Genomic DNA, 19,962 nt, shown 5'->3' with positions numbered 1-19,962 from the left:
AAAATAGTTCTCTTCTCCAAAGAGGAAAAGAGGTAAATTTTGATGAAGATGATCCTGATAAACTCTTCACACAAAAGAGATAAGATGTATGTAGAACCGTTTCGGTAAAGATTTCAGTGACACCACCAAAATTCTTTAGGCAATTAACCTTTATGAATATGTTGATGAAGATGATCCTGATAAATTCTGTATGAATATAGAAAGTATTCAACTTTCTATATTTCAAAAGAGAAATAGGATTTTTTTGTCACAGTAAGATACTAAGAGAATTCTAGTACGAATCAGCAAAAGCCAAGTTGCGAGTATCAATCCAATGTGGCACCCCGGTGTTAAGATATGAGAAAACGTGTTTCCTTGTTCGAGCTTCTCTTCCCAGGAAGTCAGCTTGGGTGTTAATGGATCTTTCTTTGTAGACTATTTGTCCGTCTTGATAGGACGCTCATAGAGTTCTAAACTCGTTGAGTTCAGCTGAAAAGACTGGTCATTCTTCAGGTGACTCGATCATTTTGAGCAACTTTTGGGAGTCAGTAACAAAATAGTTGCAGTACCGATGATGGTGAGACCAACATTTCAAAGCCCAGACCAAACTTTTTTAGTTCAGTGTGTAATGGCGAGAGTTGCTTGTGACAGCTTTGAAGCCTAAGCAAGTCTATTAATCCATCTTGTAGCTGTAAGATCCATCCTAATCCACTCGTAGTGTCCTAATTTTTCCACGATGTATCCACCCTACATATGAATGTACGTATTTCGGGAGGGTTCCTTGGTATGCATCAAAGGTGCTTTCACCTGTTTCAATCTCCTCGTTGGCCAGAAACCATGCATTGCATTCTCGTGTCGCCAAATCGATAGTATCTCTAGGTGAGAAATCACGTCCGTTAAATAACTTTTCATTTCGAGCGTTCGAGATATACCAAATAATCCAGGGAAAAGCCCTGGTTAGATCCTCTATATTTCCCCCAGTGTTGGATCTTAAGAGGAGGTAAGCTATGTTGGTATAGAGGTTTTCTGAAGGGAAAACTTCTGGAGCCGATGGAATCGTTGAGAGAGCCCAGCATTACAGTGCTAGAGGGCATCTAAAGATCATATCGCTGATTGTTTCCTCCGCATAGCCATATCTGGGGCAGCTAGGATTGTTCCCAATGTGTCTTTTGAAAAGTCTTTCATTAACTGAAATAACTCCCGAAAGAATTTGCCACAAAAAGTGGCAGAACTTTTTTCCGGTTCTAATTTTCCAATTTTTTCCTTCAGTGGATTGAGTGAGGGTAACTGATTCCTAAACTCAGTTTTCTCATTTGGTTTTTGATTTTGCAAGCATATAGTCTGACTTGACTGAGTATTTTTCAGAGACTGTTAGATTCCATCACTATCCATCTCGGATGGGGTTCTTACTGAGATTTAGAGTTCGATCTAGAGGTATGTCATTGGGGTGGAGCACATTCCTGATTTTGGTGGTGTCTCATTCCTATCTCACAGGGTCAATTAGATCCGACACTTTCAAATTTGGGTCATAGTCCTGCGTTATCGTAGGAGTCTTTGCGGGTCTCATCCGGTATCCACGGGTCTTGCCAAACAAGTGTATCTTCTCCTGTTGTGATTGTACGTCTAAGGCCTTTGGTAAGTAGCTCTTTTGCAGCCATAATGCTTCTCTAACCATAGGACGGTCTCGAAGCTTTTGGTGCTTTGAATGGGTGCGAATTTCGAAAGTATCTTTCTTTAAGTACTCGTGTAAGTAGGGAATTTGGTTTTTGTTTCAGTCGCCAAAGTTGTTTAGTCAATAAAGCTATATTAAACTCTTCAGATGATCGAAATCCAATCCCGCCTTCTTTTTTAGGGAAGCAAAGTTTGTCTCATGCTATCCAGTGCATACCTTTTGAGTTGGGGATAGAGCCGCACCAAAATTTAGAGTTTGCACTAGATATCTTTTTACATAGTCCTTTGGAAAAGATAACGCGACATTGAGAATGTCGAAATGGCTGATGCTACAGATTTTATCATAACTTCTTTGCCGGCTCTGGAAAGATATTTTGCCGTCCATCCGTTAACTTTTTGATGAACATTGTCTTGTACATAGGCGAAGGCCTTGGTTTTGGAACTATGAAAATGCTCTGGAATACCTATATATTTTCCATTGCTGCTTTCATTGGTGATGCTTAGAATATTCTTCAAGTTTGCCATATTTCTTAAATATTCTTCGAAAGAGAAATAGGATAAAACCCCAAAAATGTTAATTGTGTATTTCTATATTTCTTTGTGTCAACTACCGCCACCAACCTGTCTGAATTATTATCTACTAATAGTGGACTGACATTTTGATTATAAAAATAGATCTCAAAATCTTTTTCTTCTACTTAAAGTAAGCGTACATGAACCAATTGGGTCACAGACAAGACCGAAGCAATCAGATTGATCGAAGAGATCGTCATGATTCTTACAAGTAAGCTTCTCAGCTTCAACGACTTTTTATTTGTTTTTTGGGTTTCTCATTGCTCATCTTTACAGAATGCTTGACATTGATATGGCTATCTCTGCTCACTGTGTGTGCTGGAAGGACATTACACCCACTCCCTTGTAAAGGAGGTCAAGGCGCGAAGCTGCCGATTCAGACTTCACGTCCTTATAACATTGCACACAGAGGTTCCAATGGAGAGATTCCAGAAGAAACTGCAGCTGCATACTTGGTATACCATTGATCACTTCTCTATCTGATTTGAGTATCTTGGCGTATTACTGCCATGGCTATTTCTAGTTTGTCTTGTTGAAGTGAATCTTCTTCTTTGGACAGAGAGCAATTGAAGAGGGTGCAGACTTCATAGAAACAGATGTCTTATCAACCAAAGATGGTGTGCTTATCTGTTTCCATGATGCCATCCTTGACGAAACAACCAATGTTGCCAGCCACAAGGAGTTTGCTGATCGTAATAGGACTTATGAGGTCCAAGGATCCAACATGACTGGCTTTTTCACTTGTACGTTCCACCCATGATTCCTTCTTTTATTGTTTTATACCTGAGTGGATGCATCCCAATAGGTTGTCTTTGATTTTCTTACAGTTGATTTTACTCTCAAAGAACTCAAGAAACTAAGGACAAAGCAGAGATACTCTTTCCGGGACCAACAGTACAACGGTTCGCTAGACTGTCTTTACTGGACTTAGCTGTTGGAAGAAACAACAAAAAGAAAAAAAAAATGCTTGGTAATGGAAACATCTAACTCCAAAGATCCCTTGTTTGTTTTTTTTGCAGGAATGTACCCTATCATTACATTTGAAGAGTTCATTAATATTGCTCGGGATGCTCCACGAGTTGTCGGTATATATCCTGAGATTAAAAATCCAGTTCTAATGAACCAGCATGTGAGTTACACTACAAGCTTTACTTCTACTTTCACTGCAGAAACGTTATAACTTTTTCGGCTTTTATCTCCTTTGAAATCTCTACCACGGTGTATAATATCCACAGGTCAAGTGGCCTGGTGGTAAGAGATTTGAGGATAAAGTGGTGGAGACACTTAAGAAGTACGGATATGGAGGCTCATATTTGTCAAAGAAGTGGTTGAAAAGACCATTGTTCATTCAGTCATTTGCTCCATCTTCACTTGTGTACATATCAGATTTGACAGACTCGCCAAAAGTCTTACTAATAGACGATGTTACCGTGCTAACAGAAGACACCAACCAGGTCCATCATCTGCTCTGTCTTCTTATTTTTTTTATTGCTCCCAAAAGTTCTTATAATTTTGCTTTAAGTGATTTGATCAAATCTTTCCTGCAATTTCTAGACTTACGCAGAGATCACATCAGATGTGTATTTCAATTACATAAAGCAATATGTTGTCGGGATTGGACCGTGGAAGGACACAGTTGTTCCAGTAAGTAACAGTTACATTCAAGCCCCTACGGATTTGGTCAAAAGAGCACATGCGCATAATCTACAGGTCCGTTTGAAAACTCCCCCTGAGATGTCTGTAACATGTTACTAACTTGTTAAACATATGTCCTTGGCGTTATAAAACGTAGGTGCATCCATACACGTACAGGAATGAAAACGAGTTCTTACACTTAAACTTCAGCCAAGATCCATATAAGGAATATGAGTACTGGATCAATGAGATTGGTGTAGATGGACTCTTTACCGACTTCACTGGTAGCCTCCATAACTATCAAGAATGGACATCTCCATTGTCCGAAACTTCCAAGTCTCCAAGACAGCTCTTGACTCAAATTGCTTCATTGGTCCTCCCTTATGCAAAGGCTTGATACACCCACAGTGTAATCCATTGTTTCTCATTGTCTTTTACATCATTCTTAACAAATAAGAAACAGAGGAGTCTTAAAGATCAAATTTGTTTACTTCACAAGATTATACATAAAAGCCAAAAAAAACTATGTAAATCTTGGAACATACACCAAGAAGAAAGAACACACTTTCTCTAAATTATAACTTAAGAGATAGTAAACACCTCAAAACTCAATTTAGACACAGAAAGTTGTGCAGCAAGGGAAGCAAGATAACCATCTAGGGTTGCGGTTACATGCACAATCAGCTTCTGCTTTAGGAGTAAGAGGTTTATGAGCTTCATCTCCTTCATCAGCCTCAGACGAACTCTTTGGCGACTCTGGCTGCGAAGTCCTCCTCTTTTGTGGCGTTGAGCCTTGTAATCCGCCTTTATCTGCATTCCCTAATCTAACACAATGAACAATAACAAAAAAGTGAGAAAACAGAAAACATTTCTATTTCAAGACATGGAGAGAAGAGTTTTTTTCTTTTTTTTTTACTTCTGAAAAGCGAAAGACTTGACGCTTAAATCTTCAGACCGACGAGAAACAGACCGATCTAACTTATTATTTTTGTTGTTGTTGTCTTTATTAGAAGCTTCGTTAGCCATGATAACTTCTCTTATACTTGCGGCGGCTTTTTGTTCTTCATCTTTACTTGTGCGGTACGCTTGGTCAGTTTCAGCTGCTTTCTTGCCTATATCCACCGGAGTTTTGGCCTCCTCCGCTACTCCTTCTCCTCCGTTTGTGTTGTGGCGCGGAGGAGGCATATGAGGAGTTCTCGGAGAAGGAGGTTGAGGAAACGTGAGCTCGCCGGATTTGAAGTAATCAATTTCAGTGAAGCTATTGTTTCCCATGCGGATGCTAAAGAGAGATTCGTTGGAGAGAGTGCTCCATTCAACGGGAGCTTTTGAGGTTGTTTTTTCGAAAACGTGTGAAGGGATTCTGTAAGGAGGTGTAGTAGGAGTAGTCGTGGTGTCGTTTGTAGATCTCTCCATCATTTGTGTTGGAGGAGATTGATTGTTTCTTAGATTATGATCAGGTCTTGGTTCTGCTTCTATGGAAGAACAAGAAGAGGAAGAAGAAGACGACGAAGAAAGTCTAACGATTGGATCTTCTGCTTCTGGTTTAGACGTGGGGTTGAAAAAGTTGTGCTCTTGTGACGTTTCCATGATTCCAAAATAAAATACTGCCAAAAAACTTCAATTTGCAATGCAAGAATGACGAAGACAAGGATGTTTCAGGGGAGGACAATGAAGACGAAGAACACAAACAAGTATATGTCTATTTTTAGAAAGTTTTGACGACAAGAAAGAGAGTTTTTTGTATTTTGAATCATGAGGAGATTGGTAGTTTAAAGGACACGCACGCGTCTAGGCCTCTTTCTATATATTTACTGGTGATAACAATAATAATTGTTACCCTAATTTAATCAACTATTTTTCGACATGGCGCCTAAGTAAAGCTCGGTTCGAAAATCGAAATAGTACTGGAAGTTTTCAAGAATGCGGCATGGGAAGGTTCGACGGGAGAACTACGTACACCTGAAAAGGGCATAATGTACAGCTCGAATTTGGGCAATACAAGCTTGCTCGGCCTTGGGATACAATCACACAAGAAAATCGTTTTCGAAGGAGACAACGCAATAGTGAATTCCATACTCAGTACTATTGTGGTGTGGCTTCAAGTCCCCATAGATAATATTAAAGCTTGGGCTGCAAGTTTCCAGAAATCGTGTTTCAACATAGGAAATGAACTGCAATTGTTAATACATTAACTCAAAATGTGATTACTAGTTTTACTCAATGGGATTTATTTCATTGTTGTCATCCTTCCCTAAAACATTATTCAGTACCGAACTGACCAAGGTCTATGTAACAGTTTCAGCCGATAAAGGATGACAATCTATTTCTCCCTTGGAATAAACATATAGCACCACATTTACAGACTTATGTATTGAATTAAGAGTTTTAAGTGATTTTAGTTTTTCAATGAAATATTCTGTTATTCAACTAATGATTTCTAAATATTTTCTCAAATCTCCTTACTATTATTTGAGGAGACCACTAATCAAATTAACCTTTTGCTCATGTGTTTATTACATACTAGTGGTTTTCCGGCGTTACGCGCCGAGTCTGTATGTTTTATTCTTACATGAATTTATAATTTATTATATGATCTTAGTAATTAAAGAGAATATGTTAAAAATATGAAAATGAAAATATGTTAAAAGAAAATGATATTTTTTCCTAATATTTTTGATAGTGGTTAACGAACGTAGTATATTACTTTGTTTGAAATTGTTTAGTTCAAAGACAAATAACATAAGTGGCTGTTACTAATTAATTTAATAAAAATAGAATAAAAAGCTAATAGTCGTAACAAAGTTAATTTAGTTAGAAATAAAACAAAGTTGATATTTTATTTAGAGAACATACTTATATTATTAATTATTAGAATACTTATGAACTATTAAACTTGTACTAATATATGTAGTTCAAAGAATAGAAAGACAGAATAAGTTTCATATTTTATAAATTTTATAAAAAAATAAGGGTGAAGTATCAATTTTGGTAAACTAATTGATGAGTATTAATATATATTTTTCAGATTACGACGTTTATTTTTTAAATATGGAGGTGTGAGTTGTATGTGTTAATTTAGTTTGAAGGCCTCTAAAAAATATGTATTTTAAAATAAGAAACATAAATTTATTTTCTATATTAGTTTTGTTATAATGGAAGATTATGTCCGTCTGTTAACGAAATTCTTGTTTGTCTACCCTTATTTGCAAATATCAACGAATCTTGATAAATTTAAATATATTTTTTAGCTAAAAAATATAAATGTTTGGTAAACTCCTCTATTTAGTGGACAAATTCTATTTTAACTGGAGTGGAACATTTCACCAAATCTTCCACTGCTTCCAATTCACTTGTTAATTTGTATGACCATTGAGGAACTTGTTTATTGATTTCATGGAAATCAATAAAACCCCACCTTCCGAAGATCTCTTCCTTCTCTTCGGGATCGAACATCAATTGCAACGATTCGATAAACGGCTCATTGGGATAGATGTATATGAATACCCCCCCCCCCCCCGAGAAACGTATTCAGAGGCTTTGGCCTCGTACGGCTCGAGAAAAAAAATGCAATGAGTAGAAGTCTTAACAACATATCAACTCCAACAGCTTGCCTTTTTCTTAACATTTCAGGCTTGCCAAAATTGTCGTATCCTAGTCTTAACAACATCTCTATACCGGCTTGTCTTTAACTCCGAGCAATAAAACTGGGACTTCGACATTGAATCTGAAAATGGAAGTAAAAGGATTCCCACCCGAGCTCTCACACCGTCTATACATACGCAATGAAGCTGAGGAAGCATGAATTAAATAAGTATTCAATATGAGAGAGTGAGATGAGTGAGATTTCTGGATTCATGAAACGGTTACGTCGATTGTGTCAAAGAGGTGAATTGTAGAGGTCCTATTCTCCATCGTCAACATCAAATTCTAAGAACCCTGTGAAAGCAATGTTCTGAATTTGATTTGGATACAGAATCAGACGATTTACCGGGTCGTTGGGTCAAATGGATCAACCGCTGATTTAATATGAATTTAAATTTATTATATAATAATATATTAGCAATGAAAATAAATATATAAAAACTAAAGTTAATATTTTAAAATGTTTTTTAAACATCAAAATAATAGTTTTATAAAATTACTACATTCCATCAAATATTTTTTCTTTGTTCTTAAATTTTGGATTTTTTACAAAAAACCTAAATCCGATTAATATTGTCAAAAAAAAAATTTGATTACATTGGGTTACCAAATCTACCGGTTCAACCGCGTATCCGGATCGGATTCAAAACACTGTTATAAACTCGTGGACATTTATGAAAGAAAGTTTAAAAATTCAATGCCTTTCACAATTAACACCAATTAAAACCCATTAAATATAAGTTAGAGCAAATATTTTAATGGTTAAAAAAAATGCCACATGGCATTTTTCCCCATAAGGAGATAAAAAGCATACTTTATATATAAAGATGTGCCATTTCCTATGTGGCATCTCCACATTTCACCTCACACCATTTTTTCAAAAGCCCATCTTTACCTAGAATATTTACCTCTCATGCCATTATAATGGACATATGTTATATTGAAAAGTGAATAAATGTTATTAATATCCAGCATAACTTATTGCCTAGAATGCTTTTTGTCGAATTGATGTGCTTATTTTTAGTGTCCAATGCTTTACGTTCATGCTAAACCATAAACTACATCTTATATGCCTCTTTTATATTTTATGTTTATACAGAAGTTAATAGTTATAATGCTCGCAGGAAATGACACTTTTATACGACTCTTTTATAGTTTATGTTTATACAGACAATAACATTATGTATACTTCTTTTATATTTTGGTGATGTATTCTTTCTCAACTTAAGTTATAATGCTCATACTAACATAATATTTTTTTTTTTGTTGCAACAAAAGAACATATATATATTTTTTCCAAGAACATATATTTTATATATTTATTGTTAATATAATGCTCATACTTATAATAGTGGTAATTGTCATATTTTCTACTTTATTTATATTTTATCCGTTTATCGTAATTTTTATATTTTATTATTTTTATATTTTATGTTTATCGTAATTTTTATATTTTTTTATTTTTATGATACAACCATAATCATATCCCAAAAAATGCCATTATTGAATATGAAATCTCGCAAATCATGAATATAAAATCTCCCAATTTGGTATGCGAGTCAAGGAATAATTATGTTTGTATCCTGAATATGAAATCTCGCAAAGCATGATTGATTTAGGATTCAGTCCCTAATCAGATCGCAATCTTTCCGTATTAACTCAATCACCACCTAATTGTTAGGCTTAATTGATATGATTAGCGATATTTCTTACACTTTTTCATGTTTGAGGCATATTCTTAGTTTTTAGTTACAATAATTATAAAAACTCTTTGTGACATTTGTTATAAAAAGAAAGCCAGGTGAGTAACGAACAACCCGTGGTTTTTCATTTCGTTCAGTCCCAACACAAATGGTTGTCTTTTGTTTTGTGTCTTTCAAAAACGTCCTCGATGGATCGCTTAATCCTCATATTCTGATTGGTAATTCTAATTTTTTTTGTTAATGAAGTATCAAATATTGTTTAAGAAGCAGCGTATTGTTATATAGTTTCTTTACTAATCCATTTTGGTTAACATAGATGTCATCGGACATGTTGTGCAAGTGGGTCGCATTCAGATGTTTTCAGTTAATGGAAAAGATATCCCGAAGATTTCATTGCTGATACGTGATGCAGAGTAAGTTCTATTTAAAAATCATATTCAAATTTTCGTGACTTAGTTGTTATTTTAGAAAAATACTTTTGATACACTTGCTCTATTACAGATTATTAATTTTTGAATTTTCAATGGTTTCTCAGTGATGTCCGTCTTCCAGTTGTACTGTGTGGAAATGTTGCCACTTAGTATTAATTACATATTATTGCAGCCGATAATCCCACCAAAATAAGGAATATAATAGAAATTATCGCAAGTAATCTGTAATCGGGGATTTCATCCTTTTGACCTTCCAAATTATGTTCTCAATTATTAATACAAAATAAGGGAAAGTTGAATGTTCTCTTGATCTCCATGCTAATTTAGCTCTAAATTTATTGCTCAATTTTAAAAAATAAGGCAAGTAAAGATAGGAGATGTCAGTTAAGTGTTTATTATATCAATTAACGCAAAAATTGATATTGTATTAGCATTAAACGTGATTGGATTAATTTTCGATTCGAATGCTACATTCCACTTTATAATTATCCACGACCATAACATATTATTTATTCAGTTGTTTTGTCGTGCTAACATTCGGTTAGTAACCAAACATGGAAAATATATATCATAAAATCTTGAATATCTTGATTCATTCCAAATTATAAATTTGGGACGATCAATTACTGATTTTTTTTATATCTTTAGTCACAATTGATAGGGTTTGGACTAAATATATACGATTCATATTTTATAATATTAGTTTTTTTTACGATTCTAAATTATACATGACATTTTTAGGGACTCGAAAATATAAACAGTTCACAATTATGTTCTTCTATTTAGTACATGACATTTATTTTGACGAATATTTTTGTATTTTATGGGATACGTGACATTTATTTGGGATAGACAATATAAGTTTTTTTATATTTTAATATCAAAATGTCGTATATAAAAACTTATGAGCAATCTTGAAAATTATAAAATACATTCAAAAATGATTTCCATATTAAATTTCTTGCGATCCCTAATTTTTTGCAAAAAAAACTTTTTTGATTACAAAATTATCATAAATGGTGACAAACATCAAGTTTGGAAATTTATATAATTATTTCCGATTAAGTTTAAGACGAATATCATTTAATGTGGACTACTTTAATTTCCGCCCTATGCATATAACACTTTCTATAAGTATATGAAAATCTACGATTATAATTTTATACAAAATTAATAGGATAATCTGATATATATAGTCACAACTGATAGATTTTGACTATATATACAATTCATATTTTTATAATATTCAACTTCTTTACGATTCATAAATGATATATGACAATTTTTAGGGACTGGAAAATATAAAATATTCATAATTATGTTCTTCTATAAAACTTTAGTACATGACATTTATTTTGAATAATATTTATTTTATTTTATGGGATACATGACATTTATTTTGGGACTGGAAAATATAAATTGTTTTATATTGTAAAATCAGAGTCATACATAAAAAAATATGAGCAATCTTGAAAATTTATAAAATACATTAAAAAAAAATTACATATTAATTTTCTTGCAATCCCTTCAATTTTGCAATAATATGTTTGATACAAAATTATCATAAATGGTGATAGACATTAAATTTGGAAATTTTATATATCTTTTCAATTAAATTTAAAGAACTAACCATTTTGGTGTGAAATTCCTTAATTTTGCCATATGTATATAATACTTTTTATAATTATCTTGAAATCTACAATTATAAACCTATATGAAACTAATAGGATAGCCTTATATATAGTCACAACCGATAGGGTTTTGACTATATATATACTATTCATATTTTATAATATTCAATTTATTTACGATTCATAAATGATACATGCATTTCTAGGAACTAGAAAATATGATTATAAAACTTTGGTATGTGACTTTTATTTTTATTAATATATTTTGTATTTTATGGAATACATGACATTTATTTTGGGATGATATAAACTGTTTTATATTGTAAAATCAAAATGTCATATATTAAAATTTATGAGCAATCTTGAAATATTATAACATACATTCAAAAAGGAATTCCCTATTAAATTTCCTGCAATCTCTTAATTTTTGCAACAAAATTTTTGATTACGAAACTATCAGAAATGGTGACAGACATTAAATTTAGAAATTCATATAATTTTTCCGATTTAATTTAAGGAGAAAATCATTTTTAATGTGGGCTTCCTTAATTTTCGTACTATACATATAATTATTTCCAATTATATAAAAGTCTGAACAAAATTGTCTGGAAATATACGAACAATTAGAGATTTACAACCTTACTTTGTTGACACATCTAGATATATCATGTGATGAGAAAAAAGATCGAACACATCCGAACCGTAGCCCTTAATCTCATGTCCCCTCCAGACTTTTTAATAAAAATAAATAAAAGATAAATAAAAAAGGCTCATATGTATTTGAGTCTAATGGATATTAAGGTTCGACAAAGGATCTCTTTTACAATTTTGAGTCCTAATAAGCCCATTAAATTTGAAAATTCATATCAGTTACTTTTTTTCTTTTGTTTTGCAACCTAATATTATTTACTTCAATTTATTTATATTATTTTACAATTTTTACTTCAAAACCATTATAGTTTAACGAAATATAACGATTTAACTTCGATAATAAGATAATTACTTTTTTGTCAAACATAATAAAATTATCGTTATCCGGATACTTCAGTAATTTTTTTTGTTGATTGAAAAATACAATAAACTTTTAATCTCAAATTAGTTTTTCTTGCATTAATCTCTATATCAACGTTATTTATGCTATAATCTATACCATGTATAATAAATATGTCACTATTTATGTTTCGATATCTATAGAGTAAAAATTATAATTTCTTTTAGTCCGTTCACTCCGCGCAGGGCGCGGATGATCACCTAGTCACATGTTATTCAATTTGAGATTTAAGTGAAGTCTTCAAAAATCATCTGAAATGTTCTGTTATTCAAGTAGTAATTCATAAAGACCAAATCAAATCTAGTGTTATTGAACACTATAATAAATTTTTGAAAGAGAAATATAAAATGGATTTGGGGAGACTTTACATCTTTTTATAGTTAAAAATAGTGATGATGAAATCCCACCTCTACGATAGTTATTTGGAGAGCTTTCAAAATTAAGGAGTTTTAAATATGTGAGAAGAGAAACATCGTTCAGTCTCTACCCCTTACGTCCTTCAGCCTCTTACAACATCATTGATTCTCATCTCCACAATTCTCAAGATCCTTCGCCTATCAGATCATAAACCCCTAATTTTAATGTTGTTCTCTTTATAAAACATGAACCCTAATTTTAATATTAGATCATCCCAGATTTTGTTGTGTTCAATGAAGATGAACCCGAGACTTCTTCTTACTCTGTTTGTCGTAACCTTTGTTGGAGTGAGGGTCACTATTCAGTATACCACATCTAAACAGTACTTGATATTTCAACATAGATCGTATAGCATGCAAACGAATAGAGGCAGTGATATTCATATGTTCCAACTCAATTATAAGGAGAAACCACATTCTAATTTTGCGATTAAAACCAGAGAGAATCTCCAAAACATTTCAAAACAGAGAAAAGAAAATGCTTTCGAATATCAAAAATACAAAATAACAAACTAGTGAACAAAAACCACAGCTAAAATAAAAGTTTTCTTCAGATGTTACTCGGATACATGAAGACTCTGACCCTCATACCCTGCAAAATGTAAGAAAAAAGATGTCTACTTTAAGAACCCCCAAGCAGAAGATTTTAACATATAAAACAAGATAATAATTTTGAAGGTGATTAAAGAATCTGATCAAGTTACCATGGACTTAGGAGGCAAGTTGGATGTGAATTTGGCACGGACAACACCGCTGTTACCATGAGGCCTTGTAACCTTTCCCCAGATGCAGCGGTAATGGCTACCGTTCTTCTTGGTCTTAGCCTTGTAGATGTAAGCCATCCTCTTTCCCTTGTACCATGTCACCTCCTCTGTAGTGTTGACCCCTTCGATCTGGATAAGGGATGTGTTTGGGTACTGGTTAGACTTCGACCTGCACAATAAATAAAAATGTCAGAGACCATTGGGACCGTATCAAATAGCTAGCCACTAGGCAGAACCCAGTACAACTTTCTAAGAAAATTTAGACAGCTAACTATTAGGAACAAAGTCTGGTATTAAGTTGAGAATTAGATCCTATCAGCTTGAGTTACATAAACTAAGCATCATTGTTCATTACATGATTGGAGCTAAATCAAGAACCAGTGAGCAGTATACAGTGAATATAATAGAGATTATAAAGTAAATGTGTCACCTTTTGTATCCCAAGATAGTTCCCCTGACGTAGAGTCTGCAATACAATCGATAAGACAATCAAGTGAGTAAAACAGGAGGCAAATGAGCAACCAAGATTTGAAAACTAGGGTTTATGCCAAACTTGATGAACAATAAGAGGAGAAGAAGAAAGACCTGACACGTTCTCCTTGGCGTCCCTTCACCATTTTCGCGTCGGCTGATTAACGCAAAGTCTGCTGCTAGTGATGAAAACGGAGAAGCCAAACACTGAAACATAACCACGAGTTTATAACGTGTTGCCCTAGTTCTCATCTTTAGATTTAGTTAATAATGGGCCTACGACCCTGAAAAAATTGGGCCCATTAAGATACAATTTAAAATGTGTTTCGTTTCCTTACCTATTAATGTGGTAGACTTGTAGTTTACTTCTCTTTCGTGTACTTGCTCTCCCGTGTCATCTTCAAGAACTGAGGTTACTGAACTGTGGGTCATGACTCATAAGCTGCCGTGTCTCTCTTTCTCCTAACATCTTCACCAGTTCAGCAGCTCTGAAATGACGACTGGATCATCGAGAGAAAGCTTATTGAACATTCTTCTTCTTCTTCCTTCGACTCTGGTCATCATTCTTGGGACTATCTTGTGTCGATTTTGTGAAAGTTTCCAAGGAAAAAATGGCATCGTTAAAACGCTAAAAAACCAATGCTGAAAATTAGCCAAAGTTCCAATGGTCTGAACACGTCCGGGAAGATTATGGCCAGCGAATATATAAGTAAACTGATTTTATTTCATCATAAGGTAGATTTTTTACAGCTTAACACCATTTGTAATATACTTCAAAGCCCACCAAAGAAGTCGATCCAGAAAGGATAAAAAACAGAGCACGAGTCTCTGCACACTCCAAAAGCTGAAACTAAAACACCTCAAAGAAAAAAACATTGGAGACACTTAACAGGTCAAAGACTTCAGTCCTCAACCATTTCCTCATCGTCTTCTATTTCTTCAATCCTCATCTTCTTCACAGCTTGAGCTGCATCACTTCTATTCGGCCCATTAGCAATATGAATCAACACATCTGACTTCTGTCCTGTCGTAGCGTTCACTAGCCCTCCATTCTTCTCAACACGGTACACAAGATCAGATCCACCACTTCCTGCATCTATGTAAACGGTGGAGTTCTCATCGATCTCCTCACGCACAACCATCTTTGACAACTCTGTCACCACCTTCTTCTCCATCCACCTCCTTATTGGCCTAGCACCATACACCTAACCATACAAACACAATATCGTCAGCCAACAGACAATACCATACAAGTGCATGATGAACGTTACAAGTAGGTTTAAGAGACTTACCGGGTCATAACTCTCAGCTAAGATGTAGTCTAAAGCAGCATCGGTGACTGCAAGAGCAACACCTCTCTCAGCAAGCCGGACAGCGACGTCTTTCATTTGGAGACGGGCTACTTTCCTCAACTGATCATGTGAAAGAGGATCGAACACCACAATCTCGTCAAGCCTGTTAAGGAGCTCCGGTCTGAAGTGCTTTCTCACCTCCTGCATCACACATTCCCGGGCCACTTGCATAGACACTTTCCCAGTTAGCCCCGAAAGTAGATGCTCTGCGCCAAGGTTTGATGTCATGATTATCACCGAGTTCCTGAAATCCACAGTCCTTCCTTGGCCGTCTGTCAATCTCCCATCGTCCAACACTTGAAGCAAAGTGTTGAAGACAGAGACATGGGCTTTCTCTACTTCATCAAAGAGTATTACACAGTAAGGTCGCCTCCTCACAGCCTCAGTTAATTGCCCTCCTTCCTCGTGACCAACATAGCTGAGACAAAAAGCAACCATGTAAGAAAACAAACTTCATGGAGAAAACATCTAGTCTTGAAAAGTATTAGGATAACGTATTTACCCAGGTGGTGCACCAATGAGGCGAGAGACAGAGTGTTGTTCCATATACTCGGACATATCAATCCGAACCAAGAGGTTTTCATCATCAAAGAGCTGCTCAGCAAGAGCCTTAGCAAGCTCAGTTTTGCCAACACCAGTTGGGCCAAGGAATAAGAATGATCCAGTTGGTTGTTGTGGCCTTCCAAGTCCTGTTCTTGACCTTAAGATCGCCTCAGCAACTGCGTTCACAGCTTGATCTTGTCCCACGACCCTCTTGTGCAACCTATCGCCAAGACCAATCAACCTCTCCTTCTCGTTCTGGCCGAGTCTTGTCACTGGAATCCCTGTCCAACGGCTCACAACTTCCGCAATGTGTTCTGGCCCAACGTTCTCGGTGAGCATCATATTCTCGTCAGAAGTTCCTTCAAGTTGAGCAATTGCAGATTCCACTTCCTGGATTGCTCCATATCTTAGGTCAGCAGCTCTTGCAAGGTCATATCTTCGTTCTGCCTCTTGCAAAGCAAACATGAGCTCTTCTCTTTTCTGCTTAAGCCGGCGAATCTCATCAATTCTCTCTTTCTCCTTTCTGTACTTCATCGTGAGAGGCTGTAACTTGTCCCTCAGGTCATCAAGCTCTTTCCGCACCTACAGATTCATAATTCAAGATAACAGGATCAGAGACCTATCCCAAAAGAAGATGTTAACTAACAAAACTCTATAGCAAACCAAGTTTTCTAGGATCTAGAATGTTATAATCTCAAGAAAGAAGAGAACTGTCTCATACCTCCACAAGCCGAGCTTTGCTGGCTTTGTCTTTTTCTCTTTCCAAGGCATGAAGTTCAATTTCCAGCTGCATCCTCTTCCTTTCAAGGTTATCAATCTCTTCAGGCTGACTATCAAGCTGGACTCTCACATTGGCACAAGCCTCATCCACCAAATCAATAGCTTTATCCGGTAAATGCCGACCTAATCAACCACACAAAAAACCACGTCATACCAAGAACAACACTACACAAAAGCCACAACATCTAACCCAAGACTAAAAAATCTCAACATACCAGTAATGTAACGAGCAGAAAGCTGAGCAGCATTGACAAGAGCCCGGTCCTGGATACGAACACCATGATGTCCCTCATACTTCTCCTTGAGCCCTCTCAGAATACTAATAGTATCAACCACACTCGGCTCAGCCACATAAACCTGTTGAAACCGTCTCTCAAAGGCAGCATCTTTCTCAACATACTTCCTATACTCTTCAAGCGTCGTAGCGCCAATACACCGAAGCTGACCTCTAGCCAACATAGGCTTAAACAGATTCGCCGCATCCATGGACCCTTCAGTCTTCCCAGCGCCGAGAACCAAATGAATCTCATCAATAAACAAAATCACTCCCCCTTCAGCTTCCTCAACTTCTTTCAAAACCGCTTTCAACCTCTCCTCAAACTCTCCTCTGTACTTAGCACCAGCGACCAACGCCCCCATGTCCAAAGACACCAACCTCACATCAGTTAAACTATTAGGAACATCTCCCTTCACAATCCTCTGCGCTAAACCTTCAACAACAGCCGTCTTCCCAACCCCTGGCTCCCCAATAAGGACAGGGTTGTTCTTCGTCCTCCTCGAGAGGATCCTAACGACTCTTCTAATCTCCTCGTCACGACCGATCACAGGATCAAGCTTCCCCGCCTCCTCAACCAAATCTCTCCCGTAAGTCTTCAACGCTTGGAAACTCGTATCACCACAAGCACTCTCAACCACCTTCTTCTTCCCTTCCTTCCCGCGAAGCTTCTCGACCTCGGCCTTCACCTTCGCCGCGCCAACGCCGACCTCGCTCAACAGATCACGTATCTGAGAATCCTCGAGAAGGCCGATGATGATCTGATCGACGGCCAAGTGAGTGTCCCCGCGCGACTTCTGGGCGGATTGAGCTCTGCGTATGACCTTGACGAGGCTCGAGCTCGCGGGGACGTCGTCGGGAGGAGGGGACTGCGAGGGGAGCTTCTTCAAGGCTTGGCTGATCACTCTCTCGGCGGATTGCGCGGCGGTTACGCCGCCTCCGGCTGCGGCGGAGATCGCTTGAGGGAATATTCCGGCGGGGTCGGAGATCAACGCTCCGGCTAAATGCAGAGGGGTGATTTGAGCGTGGCCTGCGTTTACGGCGAGCTCGTGAGCGGCGGCGATCGTTTCGTTTGTCTTGTGTGTGAATTTCTCTGGATTCATCTTTTGAGTCTTCTCTTCAGTTAATCAGAATCAAGCAAATCGTTGTGAATTGATTTAATGAAACTTTGTGATTTTTTTGCGAGAGAAGAAGGAGGCAGGTGAGGTGTTTTTATGGGAATGGGGTTCATTCTCGAAAGATGGAGAATTCTCTTCGTCTTCTCTTTCGTTTAGAACTCGAAGGTACTAGAGAGTTCATCGCAAGTGAGTGAGAGAAACCATTTTAACTTTTTTTGCTATATGATGCCACGTGGAATTTTCTTGTTTTATCGGTGCTCTTCTCTAATTAATCCTTTTTCTCTATTGGGAGACCTTTTAAAACTGTACGGCACAGAAAAGGAATCTTCTACGAACTAAAGGAGTTAAATGCAAATCTCAGAAGTTCTAGTAAATATTATAGTTGATATTTAACAAATAGTCCATTTCCTGAGTGATTTTTCTATCCCACCATATCTTGATACTATCCTCTCTGTTCTTCCTTGTATATTAGAAACTGTCTCAGTGCTACAGTGCATGCCAATTGCCAAAGGCTTGCTTCACAAAGCTAAGTCTTTTGGTATCGATGTCACGGACTTGAAAATTATTTAGCTTGATAAAAATCTCTCTTTAAGAATGATGGAACTATTGGATTTGGCCACAGTGATAGCAATAGTGATGGATGAAGACACCAAAGCAATAACCATCATTATTATTTACAATCGAGGAGTAATCATTGATTACCATCATGAAAGAAGATGGTCCTAAATTTATATCATACAGAGATAGTTTGAAATCAAAGTCCTCTCTTCTTCTAGTATAAACTGAATATAACAACGTTTGACACTATAGTTCATGTTCCTTACAAGTCAAGAAACACAAAGGAACAAACACACAGTACAATGAGTTAAGCTGAAATCTCTCTGATCAGCCAGTTTAAGCTTGGGAAAGCGAAATAGAGGACTAGAAACGACGGGACAGCCAACGCAATAGTGACAAATAAATAGACCCCGAGAACCGCAGCACTCACAGGGATCGCATATAAAGCCATCAACAGGAACATGACTACCAAAGGAAACTTAGCCAACGAACGAGCGACAAGAGCTATTGACTTACATATATATCCATGAACTCTCCCACTTCTCAAGTACCCTCTGGTCACATCTGAAGCGTTGTTACACACTCCATCATCACACCTCTCTCTCTGCTCTGAAGCGACGACCCTTTTGTTGTCACTGCGCGAGCCATTCATGCTTTCGACCATCCATAAAAGGTAATAGTTCTTCGAAGGAAACTTGATGGCTCCATGCGTACTAGCCTTAAAGAGAGCATATTTGCACCAAGGGCAAGTAACGAAGAAGGGAAGCTGGAACGGAAAACCTGAGGATTTGATCACAACGGCACGTTGAAGCCCCAAGAGACAATACTTGCAGATGGTGTGACCACACCATAAGACATAAGGAACGTTCTCAAAGACGTTGAACGGTTCCCAGCAAATGGGACACTCTAGTCTTTCTTCCTTCCTTGTCTTTCTTCCATCATCTAGAGGAGCTTTTATCGGTTCTATGACAGTATCTTCTCCATTGATTTAAAGCCTTCTTCATTGGGTTTTGAAGTTAAATTCCACATAACAAATGGTGATGCCTTTGTTCTTGCACAACCCTTCAAAGAAAGAAGATGTAAAAGAATGATGAGTTAAAGAAGACTGAACACTAATCTCTTTTCAGCATTAGAGAGATATGGTAAGCTAAAAGACATAGATAATATCTCAGACCCAAAGTTCACAACCGAACCTACAAAGAGAACAGAGTATACCACGAAGCAAGAAATGTCTCTGTTTTTTTGCAAGAGTTTATCTAGTCATTAAGAGATATGGATAACTGCAAAGAAATATCCAAAACTCTGAACGGTGCCTTTCTTGACTAAAACCAATGCGAAGAGACACGCGTCATAAAATCACGGTGACACTG

The 19,962-nt window shown here is 36.5% G+C and overlaps 4 protein-coding genes and 1 non-coding gene across 6 annotated transcripts; 1 reads left to right on the top strand and 4 right to left on the bottom strand.

The window, feature by feature from the left end:
* The first annotated feature begins 2,273 nt into the window (after positions 1–2,273).
* On the top strand, positions 2,274–4,340 carry LOC108809885 (glycerophosphodiester phosphodiesterase GDPD5). Of its 2 annotated transcripts, none has more exons than XM_018582021.2 (8): positions 2,274–2,434; positions 2,549–2,678; positions 2,783–2,966; positions 3,051–3,125; positions 3,243–3,352; positions 3,459–3,677; positions 3,778–3,933; positions 4,016–4,340. In XM_018582021.2, the coding sequence occupies exons 1-8, from the start codon at positions 2,364–2,366 to the stop codon at positions 4,253–4,255; spliced, it is 1,185 nt and encodes a 394-aa protein (XP_018437523.1). In that variant the 5' UTR covers positions 2,274–2,363; the 3' UTR covers positions 4,256–4,340. The 2 variants fall into 2 exon arrangements, with proteins under 2 accessions (XP_018437523.1, XP_018437524.1); XM_018582022.2 differs by having other exon boundaries at positions 2,286–2,434; positions 2,500–2,678.
* Positions 4,341–4,471: 131 nt separating this feature from the next.
* On the bottom strand, positions 4,472–5,445 carry LOC108811297 (uncharacterized). Its single transcript, XM_018583341.1, has 2 exons — positions 4,775–5,445; positions 4,472–4,682 (listed from the first exon to the last, which is right to left on the bottom strand). Exons 1-2 carry the CDS (start codon positions 5,443–5,445, stop codon positions 4,472–4,474), a joined length of 882 nt encoding a protein of 293 aa, XP_018438843.1.
* A 7,595-nt stretch (positions 5,446–13,040) lies between these two features.
* On the bottom strand, positions 13,041–14,212 carry LOC108817025 (60S ribosomal protein L35a-1). The gene is made up of 4 exons (XM_018589610.2): positions 14,082–14,212; positions 13,927–13,962; positions 13,437–13,665; positions 13,041–13,324 (listed from the first exon to the last, which is right to left on the bottom strand). The coding sequence occupies exons 1-4, from the start codon at positions 14,111–14,113 to the stop codon at positions 13,283–13,285; spliced, it is 339 nt and encodes a 112-aa protein (XP_018445112.1). The 5' UTR covers positions 14,114–14,212; the 3' UTR covers positions 13,041–13,282.
* A 459-nt stretch (positions 14,213–14,671) lies between these two features.
* Positions 14,672–18,188, bottom strand: LOC108817020 (chaperone protein ClpB1). The gene is made up of 5 exons (XM_018589600.2): positions 16,858–18,188; positions 16,584–16,765; positions 15,822–16,444; positions 15,260–15,737; positions 14,672–15,172 (listed from the first exon to the last, which is right to left on the bottom strand). The coding sequence occupies exons 1-5, from the start codon at positions 18,017–18,019 to the stop codon at positions 14,870–14,872; spliced, it is 2,748 nt and encodes a 915-aa protein (XP_018445102.2). The 5' UTR covers positions 18,020–18,188; the 3' UTR covers positions 14,672–14,869.
* A 593-nt stretch (positions 18,189–18,781) lies between these two features.
* Positions 18,782–19,621, bottom strand: LOC108815427 (uncharacterized). Its single transcript, XR_008939445.1, has one exon. It is a non-coding gene; the product is annotated as an uncharacterized LOC108815427 (transcript).
* Between the last annotated feature and the right edge of the window lie 341 nt (positions 19,622–19,962).

Source organism: Raphanus sativus, unplaced genomic scaffold, assembly GCF_000801105.2.
Source record: "Raphanus sativus cultivar WK10039 unplaced genomic scaffold, ASM80110v3 Scaffold0071, whole genome shotgun sequence".
NCBI classification, from domain to species: Eukaryota; Viridiplantae; Streptophyta; class Magnoliopsida; order Brassicales; family Brassicaceae; genus Raphanus; species Raphanus sativus.
The sequence above is the reverse complement of the archived record's forward strand: the minus strand, read 5'-3'. Positions and strand labels throughout refer to the sequence as shown.